Source organism: Capsicum annuum, chromosome 10, assembly GCF_002878395.1.
Source record: "Capsicum annuum cultivar UCD-10X-F1 chromosome 10, UCD10Xv1.1, whole genome shotgun sequence".
NCBI lineage: Eukaryota > Viridiplantae > Streptophyta > Magnoliopsida > Solanales > Solanaceae > Capsicum > Capsicum annuum.
In genome coordinates, this window is record NC_061120.1 from 75,997,339 (window position 1) to 76,024,145 (window position 26,807).

A 26,807-nucleotide genomic window follows, 5' to 3' on the forward strand; every position below is an offset into this window, starting at 1 on the left:
ATACATGCATGTCGTGTGTTTGAATTTAGAGTTCATGTTACTTTACCATGATTAATTAATATGTATTTACTTAATTTTATTGCTTAACCATGATAAAGAACATTAATTTGGTGAATACACCAGGTGAGAATAAACTTTTTACCGGGATGGAGTAGAGTCTGCATAGAGATTCTCAAAGAAAAATTAACTTCTGCAGCATCAAAGAACCTATTCCTATCATGTTATAGCTTAAATGTTCTTAGTTGATTTAGTAGGCATTGTTTTGTATTGTATTCTAAAGGGACTTTCTTTTAACTGGATAGAGTATTATTGCAAAATTAACAGAAAAATCCAACAAATGAGAGAATTGTTGAAGGTAGATCTACTGGAAATAAATCTTATCTGTGCAACTTAGAAGGAAGTTGTAATCTTTAATCATTTTTAGATTATAAGTAATCCTTCCAATGACCTAATTTAACTTGACACAAAATCTAAGAAAATAAAAAAGACTTTTTGAATCTTGTGGCCTTAAATTAAAATTGTGTCAAATATACCAAAATACTCTTTAATCTTGTGGTCCTAAACATGCCACGCAGAAAATTGAAATTAATATATTACCAAAAAAAGAAAGAGATCATTCCATTTTAAATGGACGGCAAAAAAGTAGGTCACTCTTCTTTTTTAAACGAAGGAAGTAACATAAAAAAGCCGCAAAACAACATGAATTCATTGCCAAAATATCACAAGTACCATGTCCACCTAATTAAAACAATGTAAACCAATGGAAAAAAAATTGTTTTTATCAAAACATCAGAGGCGAACCCAGGATTTAAGCTCGGCGGGTGCACCTCTATATTTAAATATAATAATTAATAGTATCAAAATTTGGCATTTTGTTCTTTGAAAACATATTAATTATAGTATTTTATAAGCAAAATTTTAATATTATTGAATATTACTAATTTATATTTATTATGAAAAAAGTGTGTTATTCACTGTACTTAAATTGAACAAATTTTTATATTTTGAACAATAGTAAAAAAAAATTGAAAAATATGAAATTCGAGAGATTTCTTTGCTAGATGGTTGCAACGGGTAACGTTTGATTTAGCCTATCTCAAACTTTAAATTACTAATTTTTAAATAAAAATAACTCAATGATCAAAAGATAAAAGAAAATAAATATTATACAGTATAAGCTAGGGAGAATATCCACCTTTTGAAGTTGAAGAGAAGTTTGTATTTTGAAATAAAATAAAAAATAGGTCAATAATATCCACAATACATAAAAGGAAAAAAAAAAGGTGTAAAATGAATGACAACTAAGTAGAAAGTCTTTTTTAATCAAAAGATAAATATATACATTTTCACAATAATGGTGTAGGCAGTGTAATTTAAAAAAATGAGCGATAAAAAATCATTCTTGGGGTTCGAACCTAAGCAATCAGGTAATAAGAGCAACTTTCAAATGGCATGCCCAACCATCTCATCAGACCAAACAATTATTTCTGTGGGTGCATGACCTATTTTACATAATACCCTCATATATATAGATAGATAAAAATTATATATGCAGAGTTTTTCTCGAGGCTAGGGAGTGCACGTGCACCCCCTACTCTCAATGTAGGTCCGCCCCTGCTGAACATTAATCTAAAAAAAAAAAAGGAAAGAAATAAGCATTCATTATCTTCTCGAACTATGATTAAAATTATTATGATACATTCTAATTTTAAATGAGTTTTATTATCCTACTAAACTCAATTTTAACATATTTTTGTCACTTTTTTGTGTTGTCATGACATTTTTATTACATAAAAATTGAATCCACGTCAAAAGTGTTACGTTAGCTAAAAAGATATCACATTAACTAGAAAGAATGACAAAAATATACTAAATTGAGTTTAAAGATAATAGAAACCTAGTTGAATATATCATAGTGAATTTGATTATAGTTAAGAGATGCTAGATGTTTTACTCAAAAGGAAATGAAACAAGAAATAATTCTAGTTTGGTTTATTCTTGTCGATAGCATCTTCACATGGAAAGAAGCTTCTCCACCAGGTGTTTGCCCAGAGATTAATAATTTTGCTATATATATATTGCCCAACTCCATTTCCATTTCCGTTTTCCTTTGGAGAATTTTCTCTTCCCACTGTTTGTACAATTTTCTGCACAAAAAAAAAAAAAAAGAATTGAACCATTTTACAATTAGGGGAAATTGAAAATACATAATGAAAATATAAGGAAAATATAATTATTCTCTATATTTTAATTTATGTGGTACTTTTTGAGTTTCGAGATTGAAATAGCTTTTTCATTGATAACTTTTTTTTTTTGATATGTCTCTTAAGTTTAGTGACTTGTAATATTTTTTACATGTTTTCAAATATATAATTTTTGTATGTATCAAATTTGGTATGTCAAACTCTAAATTGTAACTTTTTGCACATCAATGATCAATGGAGGTAATGTTTATATATATATATATATAATTTTTGTTTCAAAAACTTTAAAGAACCTATATCCAAATTCACTGTTAAAATTTAAATAATTGACTCTTAAAATCCAAACAATACACATAAATTGGAAGTAATAGTATACCAATTTCAATTATGAAATAATTAATTAAAGATGCATACATCGCTAGGAGTGAATCGGAGTCCAACTTTTATCTGCCCTTTGTATGTGTCATCTTCAAGCACTACATTATAGGCAACTGGTAGCACTTCAATGAATCTCTTTTCATTCCCCTCCATAATTATTCCTTTCAAATTAATTCTGGATTACACAAAAAACGAAAAGCACTTTCAATTAAAAAAAAAATTTGAAGATTGTAATAATAATAACAATACCTTATGCAGGTAGAGAGGTTATTTCTGATAGAACATTGACTCAAGTAAAACCAAAAAAATAATGAAGATTGTAACAACAATAACTAGCTGAAAATAGAAAGGTTGTTTCTGATAGACCGTCAACCAAGTAAAGCTAAAAAAAATAAAGATTGTAAATTGTGTAAATAAAAGATAGAGAAATAATCAAAGTCCTTACGTGGTTTCACCGGCAAATCCACCATCTGTGAAGAATTTTTCATCGATAATTTTTAATTTAAGGTACATGAACTCTTCTAATTTGTTAGTTGGCAATTCAAACTTAAACTTTTGATTCCACAAAATTTCCTTTGAATTACCTGCATTATAATGATTAAATGTTTATTTTCTTTAAAACAATCATTGATAACACGTATACTATTCTAAAGTGGTCAAAACACAAAAGTAATGAACAAAAGCTCAATTTAAAAAAATTCGAGTGCGTAAAAGGTTCCTATTGAGGGATATGTAAAGAGGATTTTTATACAAGCTTCGAGGTTATCTATGCATTAAACCTCATAAGTAATAAGAGTTGGCAAGTTAATTTGTCCGATATCTCATCAAAATTCAAATCTTGAATAGTTGAATAAGTTTACTCTTACAAATTGTGAAAATTGAATTAAAATTGCAAAACATTTTAACTAATCCAAAAGAGCAAAGAAACAATACAAGTTGAAATGAAATGAGAATTAATTTGCGCACACTTTAATTAATTTTATGAAATACTTACTATCTTCTACCAGCACAATATTAAATAATTCTATCCATGAATATATAAAATCATATATGAGAATAGGAACAAAACGCAAACCTGAGGAAATTGTTGTTCTGTAGGATTGAGATCCACATTCAACAATCACATAGTAGGATGGATTCCCTATTCAAATAAAAGCAATACGCCATAAACATAAAGACTTAATTAAGTGATAAAAGAAGAAGTACATCATCATATTTCCCATAGCAAAATAAAAGAACTTTTAACACATTACACATTTGCCAAAGATCTAACTCTCCTTCCGTCTCAAATTATTAGTTATTTTTGTTTTTAATATACTAATTATGTAAATTTTGACTAAAATTTTTAAAATATAAGTTTTTATCATAGTGACTTGAAAGAATTGTGACTCATCTTTATCTTGAATCAGAGGTCGTACAAGTAGTTCACAACAAATGGATAAATAACCAAAAAAATATACTCCATAAAACAAATTGCTTCCTATAACACATTGAAATACAGTTTGATAATATAAAATTTTATTTCTTTAAACTATTAACATATATAAGTAAAATCCTTACCAATAATATTGGAGTGGCTAATGCCTCGGGCACTTACAACAAAAACTTCGAGGTGTCCTCCCTTCATTATATCATCAGATGTTCCTTTCATTCTGTCATCTCTGATTCCCTTTTTATAAGTTTGAGGATTATGAATTTTTTAAATTTTTTTAATTAACCTTCTAACTTATTAATGCAATTACACAAACATCTATTAACGGATACGTTACTAGCGCATGTATATACACTATAAAGTATAAATAAATGACAATAGACATTTATCAAGAATTAAATTATACTATACTTCTTTAAACAGAAACGATTAATAACGAACAAGTTATGTTACTTTATTGCTCTTAGGTATGAAAATCCAAATCTAAACTCTGCCAACGTTGTCAAAATTATCAGAAAGATTATTTATCGAAATTCTATAAAACATCAACCACAAATGAAAAAAGAAAAAGAGATAAACACTCAGTGCCCCCAATTATGGCCAAAGTTGTTACAACACACTCCAACTTCACAAGGTCTTATTACCCCTGAAGACAATTTTAGCGTGTTTTTGTCACCCTTTTGTGCTGATATGACATCTTTATTACATACAAATGGAGTCACATCAAAGTTGTCACATCAGCTAAAAAGATTGACAAAAATATACTAAAATTTAGTTCAGGAGGTAATAGGACCATCGTGAAGTTGGAGTGTGTCGTAGCAAATTTGATCATAGTTCAAGAGGACACTAGATGCTTTACTCAAAGAAAAATAAATGTTTGACAATTTTATTCTAAATATTTACCAACATCTTTGTCAAATATCTGGATGTATGGAGTGCAACCATGTCCAAAACTCGTCCTAAATAGGATAAGCAATCGCTGTAAATATAATCTGAATTTTAAATTCAGAGTCAAATCCCAGAAAGAAGGTCTAGCTATAATTATTCAATATCTCTAAGAAAGAAAGTTCGAGTAGTTTTTTCAGTTATAAAGATGAAGATTCTATTTATATCTACTTAATTAACAAATATTAAAAAGTAGAAAATTATCAAATAAAAAGGAAGAAGCAAGAAACAATATTAAAGAAGTCTAGTGTTTTGTCTTTTTGATACGATTGAATTTGTTTGTGAGTCAAGAGCACGTGTTATGATATACATTTTGAATTAGTAGTAAACATTTGCGGAAAAGTAAATAACATAACAATAGATTAAATTAAATTAAACAAACAGAGATTAGGAGCGAATCTTATAGCATGAGCAGAATGTTAGATCATATCAGTCAAGAATACAAACGTAATCTAGCTTGAGTATCACAATGAGAAAGTACTAAAAAGCTGAAGAAAATTCTAATGCTTAAAGACCAATTTAAAGATATTTCTATTGCTTAAAGGGAAAGGATGAATAAAAATCAGGTAATTTAAAATAAGAGAGGTGGATACAAAAGTTAAACATGGACAATAAAGGATTACCACCAGTCCTAATTTTGCGTGGGGGAAACCAACCCACTAGTGTATATCAGACACAACTCTGCCCGAGGGGAGGGAGGAAGAGGCTTATCTTCTGAATTCGTGACACTGTGTCCTTCCATTTGTCAGATAGTGAGCGATCACTATCCTTAAGTGATCTTGGGCAACCTTCCTTCCTTTCAAGAAATGCCTTGTTGTGTGGGTATAGTTCTTGAGGTGATCTCATCATATTGGGTTGTCTTCCTTTTATATGTCCTAAACCACTTCAATTGGCTCAACCTTTAATAACCCATATTTTCTCAATAAAGATAGTCCCTCCAATTTTTGAGGTTAGTGCTTAATATCCTCTAGAAGTAAAAAGATTCAAAATTCTAATAGCTTGACACTGACTTAAGATGCTCCATCCGTACATGTTTTTCTTTTGACATGTGCCTTCCTTTTTTTCCATAAGTTTATTGCCTTCATTTTTATTTTATTTTTCACTTTCTTCTGCACTTAGTTTCCTAAAAAGCATTACAAACAGTCCTTTTTCCCTTGTTACTTCCTATTTCTTGCTTCCTAATGTTGATCCATGGCATTCTTTTGTAGAAAAAGTGTTATCATAGCTCTTAACAAAGTTACTCGTGCTAACTTCGTTGTTGTAGCTTTTGACCTGGAGGTCGTAGGTAGTGAAACTACTTCCCTCATTAATTTAATCCCTTCTCTGACTATGGATGCTATTAGCCTAGCCCATGTTCTTCCTCGCTACGACCTCTTTTTCCCCCTGGTGATGTCTCCAGATAAAATAGAGTCCATTGTTGATTCGGTAATTCCAAAGTATCCTACTGTAGGGAAAACTGCAAATAGCATACATTTGGGTGCTCTTCCTCCTTCTCACGGAAGTGCTTTGTCATCTAGTTTTTGTCTGCAGTAGATAAAAGTTCCTTAAGGTAGTCAAAAGAGATTGGAAATAGTTAGCCAATGTTGAGGTCCTCTCCTTATATCCTACCAAGAATATTTCCACCTACAAACCTAAGTACCTAGGTATTTATACTTATTTCTTAGCCATAGGTCTAGGCCCAAGCGATATCATCTGATTTATCCCCGCCGATGTGAGATGTATGGCATTTCTTTGGCTTAGATACCCCTCACAATCTAGATAACGGTCTCTTGCCTCCATGTTGTCACATGTTCTTTGGGTTTGACCTTCACCCTTGTATACTCCCCACATAATCCACAAGAAGTTTCTGACCATCAAGTGTCGAGACATCGAAAAGATACTCTCAAATTTAAACAAAGTAGTCCTTTAGTGGCAGGACAAGTATGTTTCTATTTTTTCTAACTTCTATTCGGGCATCCCCATCCCACAAAATGAATGAAACTGTCATTATAAGTCATTTTCCTACCTTTTTGTATATAGTAAAGCCTCACTTCTACTTATATCCTTGTATTGTTTCAACCAAGGCTTGGGTTCCACACCCAATGGATATTCTTCTATGGTACGAAAGATTCTTGAGTCAGTGTGTTCAAAGGAATATACCTGAGACTACATTTTCACTAAAAGAGGGTGGACCTACAAAAATCACGGCACTTCATTTCCTAATTCTAAGCTTTGTGGACACCTCCTCTATACTAATAATTTTCTTTTTTCTATAAATTAAGGTCATTCACCTTGTGAAGAGATTAGTAAATCAATTTAGGAATAGAAAGAAGGGCTCACGCATAGTGTTCATTGATATTGAGAAAACGTATGACAAAGTCCCAAGGAATATTTTGTAGAGGTTCTTAGAGGGTAGGAGAATGCTCGTGGCATACACTAGGTCGATTCAATACATGTACAACAGCGCAAAGATTTAGAGCACTTTCCTATTTTGATAGAATTGCATCAGGGATCAACTCTAAGCTCATTTTTATTTTCCTTGTGATTGATATTTTGATGCGGTATATTCAAGGAAAGGTGCCTTGGTGTATGTTATTTTCTAATAATGTTATGCTAATTAATAAGATGCGGGGAGGTTTTAATGATAAGTTGGAGGTTTGAAGAAAAACACTTGAGTCCAAAGAATTTAGGTTGAGTAGGACCAAGATGGTATTTTAGTGATTCAACGCATGAGGCTAATGTGGTGGTGAAGCTAGATTCTCAGGCCATTCAGAAGAAGGAGAGTTTCAAGTATCTTGGTTCTATAATTCAGGGGATTGGCAAAATTGATGAGGATGCCACGCTCCATATTGGTACAGAGTGGTTAAAATGGAGGCTCACTTCAGGGGTTTTGTGTGATAAGAAGGTACCTCCTAAGATTAAAGGTAAGTTTTACAGAGTGTCAGTCCGACTAACTATGTTGTATAGGGTAGAGTCTTGGTCAGTTAAGAACTCCCACATCCAAAAATTAAAGGTGGTGGGGATGAGGATGTTGTGATGGATGTGTGGGTTTACCAAAAGTGATAGGTATAGAAATAAAATTATTTAGGAGAATGTGAGAGTAGCTTCGGTAGAGGCAAGATGCGAAAAGTGAGGTTGTGATGGTCTAGTCATGTGATAAGGAGGGGCACAAATTCTCCAGTTCAAATGTGTGAGAGGCTAGCTATGGATGGTTTTCGGTGGGGTAGAGGTACGCCAAAGAAATATTAGAGATAGGTGATTATAAATGATATAGAACAGTTACAACTTACGAAGGACATGACCCTTGATAAGAAAATGTGGAGAATGCAGATTAGGGTAGAGGGTTAGTGGGTAGGAGTTCATCCGTATTAATAGGTAAAAGTGCTGTTGTTTGTATCTATGTTTGTAGTTGCTTATTTATGGTGTTTCGGTGTTGTCTTTGATTTCAAATAGAGAGTTTATAACATTACCTTGTGGGTACCTTATTTTGATTATTATCTAGCAGTGTGTTATCCTATTTTTTTGTGTGCTTTTATGTTTTCTATTTGTTTTTTCGTTATACTATTATCTATCCTAAGCCAGGGATCTATCAGGAATAGCCTCTCTACTTTATCTAAGGCGGTAGTATGGACTACATATATTTTATCGTCCCAAGCCCCACTTTGTGAGAATATACTGGGTATACTGTTGATGTTGTTATAGAAATTAAGGTTGATGTTGTCATATGGCATTGAAATTATTTTATTTTAACTTTCAAATTACTTGCTCGTGTAACAACCTTTAGAAATTAGGGGATTTTCTAAGATTGGCCTCAGTTTGTAGAAAACAAGAAAAGATATGAGATTTTTATCCTCAAATAAGAGGTAATAGTTGAGTGGGTCTCTTCTCTACTAGAGGGAGTACGTCCTAGATGGATGTTCCTAAAGTTATTGCCTCAAAATACCAATCCTTGGTGTCTCATCCCTTTCCGCCTCATATTGATCCATGTCTTGCAGATGGAATCAATGAGGTAGTTATTCAGATATGCCTGTAGTCCCTAGTTCTACTAATTTGATAGGACCCCAGTGGGATGCATAACTCACTTGGCAGATTACTTCCCTGTAGAGGAAGTATGGAGCTTTTTACTCCCGTAGGACTCTTTTCAAGGGCATCACCAGGTCTTTGTCGCAGGTGAGCTTGTCAAACTCTTTATAAATTTTTCTCTCTCCATTTCTTTATTTGTGGTGGGCTTATCCTTATATGTGTGAATCTCTTTCTTAAGAATAGGTGGATATAAATATGAGGAAACTTAAGGAGACGATTACTGCCTTAGAAAAAAGGTTTGCAACTCAAAGAATTGCTCTTTTGTAGATAAGGAGACACAAGCAAAGTTAAACCTCAAAGTTAAAAATCTTTCTAATAGAGTCAAGAGTGCAGAGACAATAACTGATCAGGACTTTCATAATTATTCACAACTGTGCACCCATTTGAAAGAGAAATTTGTTGAAGGAGTGATAGCTCAGGCTGAAGTACAGCTTCTCTAGGGGAGGTAAAATTTGTCGGTTGGTTAAAGTATACCTTTTACTAAAAATTGGAGAAGGTTAAGTTCATTCGAGGAAAGTTAGAGAAGATCTAGGCTCGATGCTCATCCATGATGGACTATTTTGTGAGCATCCGTCATGAAGAGATTTGGGTGTAAAAGTTGGGTATCCATGAGAAGGTTCTAGCCAAACCTTTATTGATTGAGAAAGAATTTTAAAATGTTTGAGCAGCTAACCATATCAATATTGGTTCACCCTTCAACCCTACGGAAGTGGCCTCTTCCCTAGACGACTCGTCCTTCGGAGGCAATTTGAAGAAGCATCAGGCTCTTAGGCTAGGGTACCTGAAACCTGTGTCCATTCCAATATTTATTTCTTTATTTCCTAGAATTTGAACTATCTTAGGGTCTTCTTTCATTATTTTATTTTTGAGAGTTTGTCGTACTGGATTTATGTTATGTTGTGCTATTCAAGCTATCTTGTCATTTCTCTTCTCTTTTATTATTACTGTTATTTTGTGCGATGGTGATGAGCATTATATTTAATATTGCTTGCGTAGATAGCTTGTTTTGCAATGAAATCCATTACTAAATTGTCTCATATTTGATGGTTGGTTGTGGACACTAATCAATTTTTATTATGGAAGTCCCACTAAATCCATTCTTTTATTCGGGAGGCAGGGTTCTACATCTAAAAAGCATAGTGAATCGAAGAACCAGGCAGTTGGGCCCTATATACTTCATTGTATGCATCACATGATTATATACATACATACATATATACATACATATATATTGTCTTCTAGCATGCTTTTTATAGGTTGGTTGCAGCTGACACCTTTTTTGGTGTGATTTTTGTCTGTGTCATTTTTGCAAGTTAGGATGTCTCCTAATACTTTGAATGTCAAAACTTTTGGGCAATTTGAAGACCTTTCTATTATGTTTCAATCATGATATGCACAAAAATAATAATAACTTTTTCATTTAATCGTGCCCGAATATTGAATTACAAAAGAGTAAATAGTAAGCATTCTATACGCTTGCTATAGCATTCTCAGTTATGCTTAGTCATTTCTATTTCATATTTCCCTCAAAAATTTTACCTTGGGGGTTCTTTTTGAATCCTACTTCATTAAAAACCTTATTGAACAAAAAACCTTAAAAGAAAAAAGAGACCGATCTAAGAGGAAAAAAGTATAGGCCTTGGCATAGGTTTCTTGATCAGAATTAGTATCTCCTTAAGTGACATATATCCCAATTGTTGTGTAGTTTTCTTGAAGGTCAGCCAGTTGATAGGATCTTTTTCTAGCTATGTCGGTTATTCGATATGGCCCTTCCTATTTAAGGCCTAATCCTTTGTTCTGGTATGTTTTTGATGGCATGGATTTTATTTGGGTTTACCTCTATTCCTTGATTTGACATGAGGAAAAATAAAAACTTACTTAATCCTACACAAATTCATGCTTTTCAAAATTTAGCTTCACGTTTACTTTCTAAATATTGTGAATACCTCCTGAGATACGTTTGGTGATTCCAGGTCTCTAGCAATTTTACGAGCATGTATTAATATATACCTCCATTATTTTTCTATATGATATTCAAATATGTGGTTGACTAAATGTTGGTAAGTCATACTCGCCTTTTTTGGGTCAAATGGTATCGCATTATAACAAAAATTACCATTGTTAGTTTGAAAGGACATTTTCTCTTGATGTTTCATATCTATTTGGATCTAGTTATATCTGCAATATGCATCAGGGAAGCTTATTATTCATGTCTGATCATAGCATTGGTCATATGATTATAGAATTGATCATATGAGCAATGTTTAGGATGGGGAAGAAGTCATGTGGGCATGTTTTGTTCATATCTTTAAAATCTATGCCTCTTATAAACTTACCTAATTTCTTAGGTACCACCATAACATTCGCCAACCAAGAGGGATACTTGACTTCTCATACCAAACCTATCCTAAGTACCAATCCACCTCTCTCTTGAGGAACTTGTTATTCACTTTGGACATAGGCCATCGTCTTTATTGTAGTGACTTTACATCAGGGTTTATCCCAAGCTTAGGCATTGCCACCTTGGGAGAGATACCTATAATATCAAGGTGGGACCAAGAAAAATAGTTGGAATTATCATATAGGAAATTAAGGTAAGCAGCTTTGGACTCTGGACTATGTCCCAAACCCAAGTACATTTTTTTCTTGAGGTAATCAAGAATAAAAAGGAAACTTTATTGAGCTCTTCCACAATACTATTCATAGTGTCCCTTTCATCGAAGATGTAATAGACTCTATAGTCTCATACCACTTCATCTTCTCAGATTATGGCTCCAAAAGTTTGTCCGGTGCTTTCATCCAAAGGACTACTTTTGGTTTGCCAACTGAGTTATGAATGCTTCCACAAGGGGAGCCAGGTCCTCCTTATTTGTTTTCCACCATACGGGATGGAAAACTTAATCAGTCGGTGGTATATCGATGAGATGAATTTTTTGTCATGAATCCATGACCTTCCAAGTATGATGGTGTAGCTTATGTCTCCATCAATAATATAAAATATAGTGGGCTTTTTACAACACTTACTATGGACACTAATGTTACCTCACCACTAATTACCTTGATTTCATGTTAAACCCAACTAGGGCTTCGATCGTGGTTTGTATGGTGGCACTCGACTCCATCTAGTTGTAAACTCCTTTGTGAATGATTTTGGAAGAGCTCTCAGGTCAACCATCACCCTTTTTACATTGCATTCGTCTACATTCATCGATATCACTAGCGAATCTAGATTGTTATTCCCAATAATCATCCTAAAATCATTGCCCTGTCATGGCTTCTTCACCTTAAATAATAGGGTTTTTTTCTTTAATAGACTGGTTACCAATCTTTGTGATAATGCTAGGGTCTCTTCTCTATCTCTAAATGCTTAGTCTCACCAGGTAAGTCCCATTGATGCAGTCCCTGCTTCACCCCTGAACTCGGTGTTTCCAAAGTGGGCAGCCATGATCTACTTCCCTAAAAAGAAAAACACAATTCAAAAACTAATTAGTGGTGACAAAGTTGAAAACCACACAGCTGATCTGGCCCCACGAAGGGTGCCAAACTAGTTACCTTATTTTTGGTATATTTGAATTTATTTGTGATTCAGGAGCTTGTGTTACGGTCTTAGCTTTGGATTAGTGGTAAATATTTACGGAAAAGTAAATAACAAATAAAAAATCAAAATAAATTAGACAAATAGAGATTAGGAGCAAATCTCATAGCGTGGGCATAGTTAGATCATATCAGTCAAGAATACAAATATGATCGAGCTCGAGTATCATAAAGAGAAAATAGTAAACAACTAAAGGAAAATGCTAATACTTAAGTATGATAATAAAGATATTTCTATTACTTAAAGGGTAATTATGAGAAAAAAATCTATTTCTTGTAATAAGGGAGGGGTGTTTATTTATCGAATACATGAGTTGTCCATGACCAATGAAGGATTACCGCCCATCCTAATGAAGTTGGGGGTTCAGCAGCTCGCTAGCATGTGTTAGATGTGTCTTGATAGGGGTAGTGGTACCTCCTAATTCCCTAAACATTATGTCCTTCTATTTGTCCAATAGTGAGAGATCATATCTTAGTCGGTATGGGACGATCTTTCTTCCTCTTAAGAAATGCCTTGTTATGTAGCTAGGGTTCCCAATATAGTCTCATTGTTTTGGGTCGTTGATGTGCCAGTTAATAATGGAACTTTTGATGCTTTTAATGAAGGATAATTAGGATTTTTTGGGTAAACATTTATGGTTTTGATGTTCTTCAGTGTTTAAATTACAGAAAATTGAGCTAAGGACAAAAAGAATGAAATTATGCTGAAAGATGGGTAAAGGCTTGTCTGACAAACCATCAGAACCTTGTCAAATTGTCACGTCAATAACTAAAGCATATACATAATGGATGCTCAATCGAAGTCACGTGACAACTTAGCTGATGACTCTCTAGGACACTAATGAACCGTCACCCAAACTGTCAGGACCAATATAGAGTGAACTTAGAACATTGCTGCATTCTAGCGAACACACAAGTGTACGTGATCACCCAAGTAGTAAAGTAACTCTTATGAGCCGAATATCCATCCCATAGGGACTTGGTGATTAGAAAACTATCTGATTCTAGTGTTACTAAAGAGATTAAATAAGTGCGAGTGTAACCAATTAAGAAATTAAGTTTGGTAATTATAAACTAAATAGAAAAAATGAGCAATAGTATGAAATTTGTATTGTAAACAATAGACAAAGAGTTCAGGGATTGGAACATTACTACATTATCATGCATAACTATGATTTATAGACGGTGTTGGTGTTTATCATGATTGTTGGTTTACGGGGTTGATATTATAACTTTGGAATGGTCATCCTATAAGTCATCTACCCTAATTAATCTCACAGCTACATTGTTGAGAGAGGATGTGAGTCTTTAACTTAGATGCATTAAACTATCATCCCATTCCATTAACCAAGTGAGATGTTTAGGTATAACTCTATCCTAAACACAAATAATGCTTTAACAATAGATTCTAATAAATGAAGATATGGTTCACACTCCTTACATTATTCATTCAATCCCTCAACTCCTACGGTCAATTCATTTTAGGGACATAATTTATGCTAAAGTTCATGGCACTTTAGAATAGTAAAACAAGAACATAAGAACAATCACATACTTGATAAACATCTAAACTAACTATAAACCACAATTAAACAATCATGTTAGTAGACTCAAACCTATAATAAGGTTTTTTATCCACTCATAATCTTACAAAGAATCATCATAGATGAGTTCATTAAGTAAAACTACAAGAAAGTATTTAAGAACAAAGAACCCTAGTTTGAGCCCCTAGCTTGCTTGTCTCCTCTCCAATCCGTGTATTGCTCCAAAGATGAAATGAGATTGTGACTAATTGATTCAATTATAGTGTTTTATGTTGTCCTTTGGTATCTCAACACGAAATATATCAATTGACAACATTGTCCCTCACTTATGAGGCTTAAAATCAAGATTTGGGCGCCCCAGAGGATGTCTCACGTCGCGAGGCCTCCAATTTGCTTTTGGGATTGTGGAACACACCCAACACGAGGACAATAAATTAAGGGGTCACTCTAGGGGTCGTGATGAACCCCTATCCTACCATGGGGTGTGTGGTGCAAGGGGTACTCTCAAGTGCCCGATTTTGCTCTATTTGGATCATATCTCGTCGTGCGTTCGATCCTTGTTTTACCACTTCTTAGGACTTATTTGTAGGCTTCAATTATCTTACAAATCACCTAAATTCGTCTCCTAAAACATAAAATAACAAAAATTAGTTCATACAACACAATAGAGTTCATTAAAGTACACTAGAACCTAGCATAGTTCAAGCTAGCGTAACTAGTTTCCTCGCCTAAACTCTATTTGATCTTTTTGACTCTTAACGTGTTTCAATTGAAACTTAAACACTCTAAACATGTTATTAAACATATAAATACACAATTAAACCCTTAATAAGTCATTAATCACATAAAGAAGTCCTCGAAACTAAGATAAATGTGAATAGATAATGACATTCAGGAGTATAAATACGCCTAAGATCATCACCCCACACTTAGGGACTTGTTCTTCCTCCAAGAAATCCTTTACATCAAGAATCATCAAGGAACACTCTAAAAGCACTACTACAACTAAGATACTCAAGCTAGAACTACAACGACTATGTGAATAGCAAGTTCCCCATTAAGCAAGTTATATTACAAATAAAAAACTCATGAACACTACTTCAAATATTCCTAACCTCTAAAATTAACTCTACCAAGTTGGCACACTGATGCATAGTACTCCACAAAGAGATCATACAAATAACCTAATCATCATCAAACATGTGCCCTTACCACAGAAAGTCATCTAGATTCACTCTCAAATATGTAATTCATCACAAACATGTGTGTAAGATTCAAATTTTGCTCACTCTCACAAGGAATTCATATGACACATAAGATGAAACATAAGTTTTCCCTTAGTGTATTACTCTATATCAGAATATTAACGCTGAATATTAAGTAGGACTTTAAGGGTTATAATAATGGATGGGTAGGAACTATTCTATTCAGTAACAATGGTTGTCTTCCCTAAGCGCTTTAATACATCATACTTTACATTAGACTCCTCTCTATTCAACCTAATTTTCACCACCTTTAATGATGCGATCCAGCTGGGGGAATTATTGTAATGGGCTTCCTAAGTCCGACCGGGACGGAGACCACCCCCGTTACCCAACCCAACCTCCAGCCGCCTGCCCGGAGTAGGCTGAATTTTGAGCAAGTAGCAAGATAGTGCAACATCTTACATGAAGACTCTGGTATAAGGTCATAACTATAACTGACCATACTGAGTCCAGCCTTTCTGCACTAACAATCCAACCATACCAAGCCAATACCAAGACATGGGCCATAAATCGGGCCATAACCAAGGATGTTCCACAACATAATATAATTAATCCCAAAATGAAAGATGATGGAACAGTGAGAAATTATGTCCGGTGATGTTAGCCCTCGAGCTTATTCCAATGCCAAGGTTGACACCAATACCAATCCTGCCCATTCTAACCTATAGCAGAACCACGAAGCCTCTAAAAAAAATAGTAATAAAATCTGGTTGGGACATGTCCCCAACCATGGCCAAAACCACTATCCAAAATAAAATCAAAGTGTCTAAAAAATGTTTGTAACATGAAATAGAGCTCCCAAAAGGATGAAAGCTCACCACTTCAATCCAAATATTGATTCCCGAGTCAATCACTATGTAAGAGGACTAGAACGGTCGATTCCTGCATAGCATGGGGATACAGCCGCAGTTGATGGATTAACGGGTGAACACTAGCATGATCTCAGGCTAAGGATAAAATAATGCCATTTATAAAATCAAGTAAAACCATCCATACGCACACACCCATGCGTATATATGTATATAACAATGTCAGAAAAGGGAATCAGGTTTAGAATACCTTTAAAACCTTTACCTGGGTTGTGTAGCTTTGCCGTCCTAGACCACCCATAGGACATATGGGTTCAGCTCCCCCTGCTGAAAGTACCTTAGTGCGTGAAGACATACAACCAGGGAATCAAATCTGGGATGACTAGCACATCCCCCAAAATATAGTGTGACATCATGCACACAGTCACCAAGGCCAACTTCATATTGACAAATATGAGTTTCCAGTTTTGCTCTCTCTGGGACCTCCACCTTCCACGAGTTTTATACATATCATTCCAGTTATGCCTAATTAAAACCATTTTCCAAATAACCAAACCATTAACCAGTTATTAACCAAGGTCATTAATATTGGTATCATCATACCAATCTTTACTTGCAAGTATCATCCATAGCTAACTATTTATAGATTTAAGGGGACTTTCAAGTGCCCTTTCCAATTACCATATTAAACCACTTAGGGGATTCCATGTACACCACAAGCATAACTATTTAGCCATTTACCTTTACAAGCCACTTAAACCATGCATAATTCCTTTATCATGTTTTAAAACACGCAAGAGTTCTATTAAAATACTCAATAAAATGAAAACATTACTAAATGCATTTTGTCACACACATTGGGGGCATAATGACCAAAACCAATTTCAATTACCACTAAACCATTCCCATGTAATCCAATTAACCAAAACCACCAATAATACACATGAAGCATAATTAAAACCATAGGAAGACATAATCAACCATTTAATATCAAAAACCCCAAATCATATTAGAAACCCAAAATCATACAACCAATGAAGTCAAGAAAACATTCATAAAAAACATGCTTCTAGTTAGAACTAACAATGAGGGAAGAGAACATGCCTTAAACCAAGATGATGATGGAAAGGAATCACCAAGACAAGCCCCAAATTAATTCTCTAATTGAAAACCTAGCTTCCCTTGCCCAAAAGCTTATGAGAGAATTATAGTGTTTCAAAAAGTTTCTACGTGTTAATGAATAGAATAATAGGGTAAATATCATCCCAAGTAGATTAGAAGAAATGGGACCTTATTAGGATAAGTGGGGAAATATCCAGAATACCCCCACTTAAGTTGCACAAAATCCTGTCATAGGGGTACGAATGACCCTCACGAGTCGTACCCTCCTATACAAGTGGTACCCTCTACTCATATCTTGAGCCTCAACCTTTGGATCCAACACTTTCCAACATATGATTCATCCAACAAAGTCGTATCCAAAGTATATGATCCGTACCCTTCATTTGTACCCCTGGCAGATTTAAGCCCAAGGTAGATTTAGGCACTGTCCACTATACTCGTCCTTGGTACGACTCATACCCTGGCTTACAGCTCATGGTCAGCCAGTCGTACTCAGATCCAAGTTAAGTATCAAAGAATAAGATTAATTTAAGTAACCAAATGATCCGTCCCACTAATACAAGTCATACCACTAAGTTATATCCATCTAGTAACCAAAATCCATCCCACCAACCAACACTAGTTAGCATACGGCTGCACCATATCATCAGGACCCCAACATACGGCTCGTACCCATGAGTCATATTGGGTCTAGAGATTAGAATTCCAGAAAATTTTCTAAGGTCCAAAAACTAGGGTGTTTCAGTCTTCCCCACTAGGAACATTCATCCCCGAATGACGGACAAGGTAGGGATAACCACACGCACGAGTCATTTGCATTATCAAATATATTCCCAATCTTTAACAAAGTTTGAAAACAAAAGGCAAAGATATTAATCTTTCCTTTAAGAAACTCAGAAAATAAAGATGTGTTGAAGACACATACCTTCCGCACAAATCCTAGGAGAAGAAAACAAATGCGGATATTTAGACTTTATGTCCTCTTCCGCTTTTCATTTAACTTCTACCGTATGGTTCTACCAAAGAACCTTAACCAAAGCTACATCCTTGGTCTACAGCCAACAAACTTGCCTATCTAAGATCTCAACCGGGATTTCTTCATAAGACAAAGAATCAATGATACCCAATCCTTCCAAAGGAACCACCAAAGAAGGATCATCAACTCACTTCCTCAACATGGAAACAGAAAAGATCGGATGAACCAAGCTTAAGCTAGAAGGAAACTCCAGCTCATAAGCAACATTACCAACTCTCCGTAAAACCTCATAAGGTCCAACATACCGGGGATTGAGCTTCTCCTTCTTACCAAACCACACCACTCCCTTCATAGGAGATACCTTGAGAAAAGCCTTGTCTCCAACCTCAAACTCCAAGTCTCTACGCCTAACATCTGTATAGGACTTTTGGTGACTTTGGGCATCCTTAAGCCTCTCCCGAATCAACTTCACCTTCTCATAGCCTGGTAAATAAAGTCGAGACCAAACATATTATTCTCACCAAGCTCAAACCAACCACTAGGTGATCTACACCTCCTACCATACAATGCCTCAAAAGGGGCCAACCCAATACTAGAATAATAGTTATTATTGTAAGCAAAATCCACCAAAGGCAGATACTCAACCCAATTGCTTCAATAATTAATCACACAAGCCCAAAGGACATCCCCCAATGTCTGAATAGTTCTTTCCGCTTGCCCATCCATCTGCGAGTGGAAAGCAGTACTCAAACTAGCCTTAGTCCCCAACCCTTTTTGAAAAGATCGCTAGAAGTGAAATGTAAATTGCATTCCACGATCATAAATAATTGAAATAGGCACCACATGCATCTTCACAATCTCCTGAAGATACAACTTTGCATAATCCTCCACCGAGAAGGTAGTCTGCACTGGCAAAAAGTGAGCAGACTTGGTTATTATATCCACGATGACACAAATTGAATCATATTGATTTTGAGACCAAGAAAGATGGGTAACGAAGTCTATGTTATCACTTCCCATTTCCACTTGAGAAAATAAATTTCTTAATACAACCCTCCTGGCCTCATGTGCTCAACCTTAACCTGTTGACACACCATGCACTTAGCCACAAAATTAACCACATCTTTCTTCATACCATTCAACCAATAGATCTCTTTGATATCATGATACATCTTAGTCGAGCTAGGATGAACAACATAGAGCGATTCATGTACCTCAGCCAAAATCCTTTGTTGCAATCCGTCAACATCAATAACCCATAACCTCCCTTGGTACCATAAAGTACCATCACCATCAATCTCAAACACCACTACCTTTTGCCCACTAATGTCACCCTTGATTTTCATCAAGATAGGATCTAGCACTTTCTTCTCCTTAATCTCATTACCAAGAGATGATCGAACCACTTTTTGCACCATCACACCACCATCCTTGGAGTCTAAGAGAAAAACTCCAAGATTAGCCAAGCGGTGAATAGACTTTACTAATTCCCACTTTCTTTTATCTACATGAGTCAAACTCCCCATGGATAACCAGCTAAGAGCATCAGCAACTATGTTAGCCTTACCTGGGTGGTAGTGAAGACTCATATCATAGTTCTTGAGAAGCTCAAGCCATCTTTTCTGCCTGATATTAAGATCTTTATGAGTGAACACATACTGTAGACTCTTATAATCAGAAAAGATATCCACGTGCACACCATACAAATAATGCCACCATAGTTTTAAAGAAAACACAACCGCCAATAGCTTTAAATCATTAGTAGTATAGTTTCTCTTGTGTACCTTCAACTGCCTAGAAGCATAGGTAATCACCTTCCCATGCAGCATCAACACATAACTAAGCCTCACTCAAGATGCATCACAATAAACTATAAAATCATCATTGTCTTCCAACAAAGTCAAAATTAAAGCTGAAGTCAACTTATCCTTTAACTTATTGAAACTCCCTTCACAAGTATCTAACCAAGAAAACTTGACATTCTTATGAGTTAACTTAGTCAAAGGAGCAACTATCGATGAAAACCTTTCCACAAACCACCTATAATACTCGACTAAACCCAAGAAGCTTCAAATATCGGATGGAGTCATGGGTCTAGGCCACCTCTTCATCACAATAACCTTTTACAGATCCACCATGATCCCCTCACTAGAAATAATATAACCTGATAAAATTACAGTGTTTAACCAAAAATCACACTTGGAGAACTTGGCATACAACTGTTGTTCCTTTAAGGTCAACAACACCACATAGAGGTGATTAGAATAATCCATCTTACTCTTTGAATAAACCAAAATGTTATCAATAAACACAATAATGAAAAGATCTAAAAACTGACGAAAAAGCTTGTTTATTAGATCCATAAATGTCGCCGAAGCATTAGTTAATCCAAATGATATCACCAAAAATTCAAAGTGACCATACTGAGTATGAAAATCCATCTTAGGGATATCCACCTCCCTAATCTTTAATTAATGGTACCCAGACCGAAGATCTATCTTAGAAAAGAACTTGGCACCTTGTAACTGATCAAATAGGTTATCTATCCTTAGAAGAGGATACTTGTTCTTGACCTCCACCTTGTTCAACTACCTATAATCAATGCACATCCAAAGGGAACCATCCTTTTTGCGCACAAACAACACCGGTGCACCCCAAGGAGATACACTAGGTTGAATAAACCCCTTATCTAGAAGATTCTTAAGTTGCTCCTTAAGTTCCCTCAACTCAATCAGAGCCATTCTATATGGAGGAATAGAAATTAGATGAGTGTCCAAAACAAGATCAATACCAAACTCTATTTCCCATTCTGGAGGAACACCAAGAAGTTCATCCAAAAAGCCCTTTGAAAACTCATTAACCACTGGAACTGACTGGAAAGAAGAACCTTCCAAATTAGAATCTTTAACTTGAACCAAGTGATAAAGACAACCTTTAGAGATTAACCTCCTAGTTCTAAGATAAGAAATAAATATCCCCCTAGGAGCTAAATAACTACCCTCCCATTCTATAACTGGCTCTTCGGGGAACCTAAAGAGAACCCTATGAGTCCGACAATACAAGGATAAGTAATAAGAGTAAAACCAATCCATACCCAGAATGACATTGAAATCCACCATACCCAACTTAAATAGATCCATCAAGGTTTTCTTGCCACCAATAGACACCATATAACCTCTATAGACTCTCTTAGAAGTAATCGAGTTACCTATTGGGGTGGAAATAAAAAAAGGATGGATTGAAACCAAAAAATAAAGCCACATAAGATGTCATATAGGAGAGTGTTGACCCTAGATCAAGCAAACAATATATGTAACAAGAGAAAAGTTGTAGTATACCAGTAACGACATCAGGTGATGCCTTAGATTTCTGTCAGGATGCCAAAGCATACAACTTGTTTCGACCAATACTAGAACCAGGAGCAGTAACATGAGTAGATGCCATACCACCAGGTATAAGAGCAGAATATGAAGCCACAGAAATCTTATTTACCCCTATAGCTACTTTATTAACTGGACAATCTCTGAGACGATGGCCAGGATAGACACACCTGAAGCATTTCTCCCTACCTTTATTGTAATAACCCCGATAAGGATAACCATAGAACCGACAAGAAGGATATGAAGAAACTGACTAATCTCCACTTACCTGATATAGGGAACCCTATGCCCAAAAATTATCACCATCTTGATGACACTTGTCGCTCACCTGGTAAGGATCATTAGTAGAAGAGTAGGAACTAGAAATCCCTTATCTTTTTTTCGGCCATTTGCCACCATCCCGACAACCCTGAGACTAAGCATCTCCCTAGTCAGAAAACATGTTCCTCTTACCCTGTCTATCCCTAAACTCCACCTGCTTCCTTTTTTATCCTCTACTTGCTCCATATGACCAGTCAACCTAAAGATGTCCATAACTTTAATTTGCAAAGTAGTCTTTCTCTCCAAAATCAAATCCTAATTCAACCCAGAAGTAAACTTCCCCATTCTTTCCCGCCGTATGTTAGCAACTAAATCAAGAGCATACCTTGACAATTGGTGAAACTTTAAGGAATATTCCTTGACAGATATTCTCCCTTGCCTGAGGTTTATAAACTTTTCTATCTTTGATTCCCTTAACTCTTGGGGAAAGAAACGATCTAATAAGGTCTTGGAAAAAATATCTCGTAAGACTGATTCTTCTATACTACCCTTATCTCTGTCCCACTCTTTATACCACTGATATACAACCCCTTTGAGATGATAAGATACAAAGTTTACCCCCTTCATATTGGTAGCCTACAATCACCCCAAATATCTTTTCCATTTCGTCTAAGAAGCCTTATGGATTCTCTTCCACCTTCACTCCAGAAAAAGTGAAAGGACCCATCTTTATAAATTGGGCAACCCTTATGGCCTCAGCAGACAAAGTACTAGTCATACCCCACTCATCTTGAGCAGCAACAATCTGAGCAATTATATGAATAGACTGACAAGATTTTGCATAAGTCACATCGCCTTAAGGAGGACTAGTAGCAATCAGTGGAACTCACAAACTATGAGGGATAGGACCATGAGATCGAAGATGAACCGCAAAAGTAGGATGCACCCATTCAGCATTACCCCCAGATGGGATAGAAGAATTTTCTTATGTTTCAGATTTATGAGGCATGATCTGAAAGATGAACAAATAAGGATTAGAGAAGATTCCAAGACTGAGACTCCAAGCTTGAGAATAGAATACCAAGAAAGTGAGGCATTCCTAAATTCCATGTAGCCTCTACCTTATGAGTGTGGAACGCTACACACCCCTAAATAAGACTCTACTAGACATGACTTTATGGACTCCCAATTGACCATGAACCTAGGATCTGATACCAACTTGATGTGACCCGACCAGGGGCCTTGTTGTAATGGGAAACCTAAGTACGATCGCTACCGGATACCACCCCTATTACCCAACCCAACCTTAAACCGCCTACCTGGAGTTGGCTGAATTTCGAGCATGTAGCAAGATAGTAAAATAGCTCACATGAAGACGATGGGATAAGGTCACAATCGTGACCGACCCAACCGAGTCCAACCTTCCTGCACCAACAATCTAACCATACTAAAACTCTACCTAACTAAGTTCCATAAACCAGGCCATAACCAAGAATGTTCCAAAATATAATATAATTAATCCTAAAGTAAAATATGATGGAATAGTGAGAAATTATATTTGATGATGTCAGTCCTCCAGTTATTCCAATGCCAAGGCTGACACTAATATTGATCCCACCTATTCCAACCTATAGTAGTACCATATAGCTTTTATCCAAAAGAGTAATAAAATTCGATTGGGACATGCCCCCAACCATGGCCAAAACCAATATCCAAAATAAAATTAAAGAGTCTAAAAAATATTTGTAACATGAAATAGAGCCTTTCAAAAGGATGAAAGCTCGCCACTTCAGCCCAAATGTTGATTCATAATTCAATCACTATGTAGGAAAAGTAGAACGGTCTGTTTATGCACTTGGGTAGTATACGGGTTAGCGGGTGAAAGCTAGCCTGATCTCAGTATAAGGATAAAATAATGCCATTTATAAAACTGAGTAAAACCATCTATATGCACACGACCATATGTATATATATAAAACCATGTGGGGAAAGGAAATCAGGTTTAGCATGCCTTTAAAACCTTTACCTGGGTTATGTAGCTTTGTTGTCCTAAACTATCCATGGGCTATATGGATTCATCTTTCCCTGGCAAAAGGGCCCCAGTGTGTGAAGCTGCATCACCAGGGAATAAAACCTGGGAGAACTAGTACATCCTCCAAAATATAGTGTGACATCATGTATATAGCCACCAAGACCAATTTTATATTGGCAAATATAAGTCTCCAGTTTTTCTCCCCGTGGGACCTCCACCTTCCATGGCTTTGCTACACATCGTGCTACTAATGCCCAATTAAAACCATTTTCCAATTAACCAGTTATTAACCAATGCCATTAATATTGGTATCATCATACCAATATTTACTTGCAAATATCATCCATAGCTAACCATTTATATCTTTAAGGGGACATTCAAGTGCCCTATCCAATCATCACATTAAACCACTTAGGGGATTCCATGTACCTCAAAAGCATAACAATTTAGCAATTTACCTTTCCAAGCTATTTAAACCATCCATATTTCCTTTACCAAGTTTTAAACTATGCAATAGTTCCATTAAAATACTCAATGCAATGAAAACATTATTGTAGGCATTTTGTCAAACATATTGGGGGTATAATATAACCAAAACCAATTTCAATTACCAATAACCCATTCCCATGCAATCTAATTATCCAAAATCACCATTAATATACATAAAACATAATTAAAACCATAGAAAACCATAATCAATTATTTAATATCAAAACCCCCAAATCATATTTGAAAACAAAAATCATACAATCAATGAAGTCATGCAAACATTCATAAAAACTATGCTTCTATTTAGAATTAACAATGAAGAAAGATAACATACCTTAAACCATGATGATGATGAAAATAAATCACCAAGACAAGCCCCAAATCAATCCTCTAGTTGAAACCCTAGTTTCCCTTACCTAAAAGAATTTGAGAGAAGTATAAAGTGTTTAGAAGAGTTTCTAAGGTATAATGAATAGAATAATAGGTTAAATGTCCTCCTAAGTAGGTTAAAAGTTGTGGGACCTTATTAAAATAAGTGGGGAAATATCCAGAATACCCCCACTTAAATTTCACAAAATCCCATCATAGGGGTACGACTGACCCTCTTGAGTCATACCCTCTTATACGAGTGGTACCCTCCACTCGTATCCTGAGCCTCAACCCTTGCTCCCAACACTATCCAATATACAACTCATCCAATCAAGTCGTATCCAAAGCATATGATCTATACCATTCATCCGTACCCTTGGCAGATTTAAACCTAAGAAAGATTTAGACACTGTCCACCACACGAGTCCTTGGTATGACTTGTACCCTAGATTATAGATTATAGTGAGCCATTCGTACTCATATCCAACCTAAGTATCCAAGTCTAAGATTAATTTAAGGAACCAAACGATCCATACCTACTAATACTACTCGTACCCCTAAGTCGTATCCATTTCAGTAACCAAAATCCATCCCACCAACCAATACTGGTCTGTATACAACTAGACCATACAATCCGTACCCCAAAACACGGATCATACCCATGAGTCGTATTGGGTCCAGAGATCAAAATTCCTAGAAATTTTCTAAGGTCTAGAAATTAGGGTGTTTCATTTATATTCCCACTTCACTTTTGTTTTGCCTCATCTCTTTAAGCTAGTTCACATATCTTAAGTGAGGAGTATTTAATAATAACACATAATTCATTTTTTGATAAATTGGTATTTCCATTACACTGCTCCGCACCATTAAAACATAAATATTTCTATCACACCAATAGATTCTATTTTTTGGCTTTGCTTTCACTCTTTTCCTTCTTCAATTTTACGCTCCTTAACATCTTAATCTTTCAACTAAAGTTCTTAAAACCTTTGGATCAAATTATGGTCAATCAAAAAAAAGAGAATAAGCTGCATATAAGGCTACCAATGAGTAGGATAAAGGCTTAATAGGGCTAACTAGTGCAATGCAATAAGGGTAGATAAAGAGGGTATAAGACATGACTATCAAAGAAATGTCTATATCTTCTCCTAAATCTAATATTCTTTATTTCACTTTGCATACACACCTGACAAGTTAAGAAATCAATATTCAACAAGGAATGTAACAAAAGACCTCACTCAAATATGACACATGCTTAAATCAAGAAGGATCTCTATAGAATCTCGACCAAGCAATATCAAGAATTCAAAATTAAGCCAACATCGCACAAGAGTTAGATAAATGAGCCTAGGTGTCTCAAAAATAGTCATTCAACTCATTGTACATAGATTTACATTCAAAACTAGCTTACAATCATGTAATCATATATATCCCTTAGCAAGAACATCTTATTTATTCCTAATGACCAAAATTTTAAATTACTCTTAAAAGTAAAAATAAGTTACTGAGTTCAAAGGGCGCCCCTTGGAAAGAACCAATAAGAAAAACCATGAGGTAGGTAAAGTGTGCTTCCACTAGACTAACATCAACAAAATCTAAAAATAAACATAGATCAAATCTTTTTGTAACTTTGTTTAAGTTTAGTCAAAAACTAAAAAATACTTAAAATGGAAATCCTAAAGCAGCACTTTATCCTAAACAATCAGAAGATTACCCACCCCACACTTAAAATTACACTTTTTCCCCAAAGTATAAATTAAAAGTAAGGATATAAATACACCATGAGGCCTCTAGGCCTACCAAGTAGCATCTTGATCATTAAAGAGGTAAGGAGGACACCATACTCAGTCTTTGCCATACTCCTTAGTTTGGGTCACTGGTACTCAGACTTTCCATCAACCTATGACCCAAAATAAAAACAAAAACAATGGTGATACTTGAAACA

At 35.2% G+C, this 26,807-nt stretch overlaps 1 protein-coding gene and 1 long non-coding RNA gene across 2 annotated transcripts; one reads left to right on the forward strand and one right to left on the reverse strand.

The window, feature by feature from the left end:
- Window positions 1-1,982: 1,982 nt before the first annotated feature.
- LOC107844243 (elicitor-responsive protein 3) lies at window positions 1,983-4,209 on the reverse strand. Its single transcript, XM_016688705.1, has 5 exons — window positions 4,143-4,209; window positions 3,658-3,723; window positions 3,028-3,166; window positions 2,619-2,757; window positions 1,983-2,147 (listed from the first exon to the last, which is right to left on the reverse strand). The coding sequence occupies exons 1-5, from the start codon at window positions 4,207-4,209 to the stop codon at window positions 1,983-1,985; spliced, it is 576 nt and encodes a 191-aa protein (XP_016544191.1).
- A 4,499-nt stretch (window positions 4,210-8,708) lies between these two features.
- LOC124887927 lies at window positions 8,709-9,977 on the forward strand. The gene is made up of 2 exons (XR_007045566.1): window positions 8,709-9,108; window positions 9,205-9,977. It is a non-coding gene; the product is annotated as an uncharacterized LOC124887927 (long non-coding RNA).
- Window positions 9,978-26,807: the final 16,830 nt, after the last annotated feature.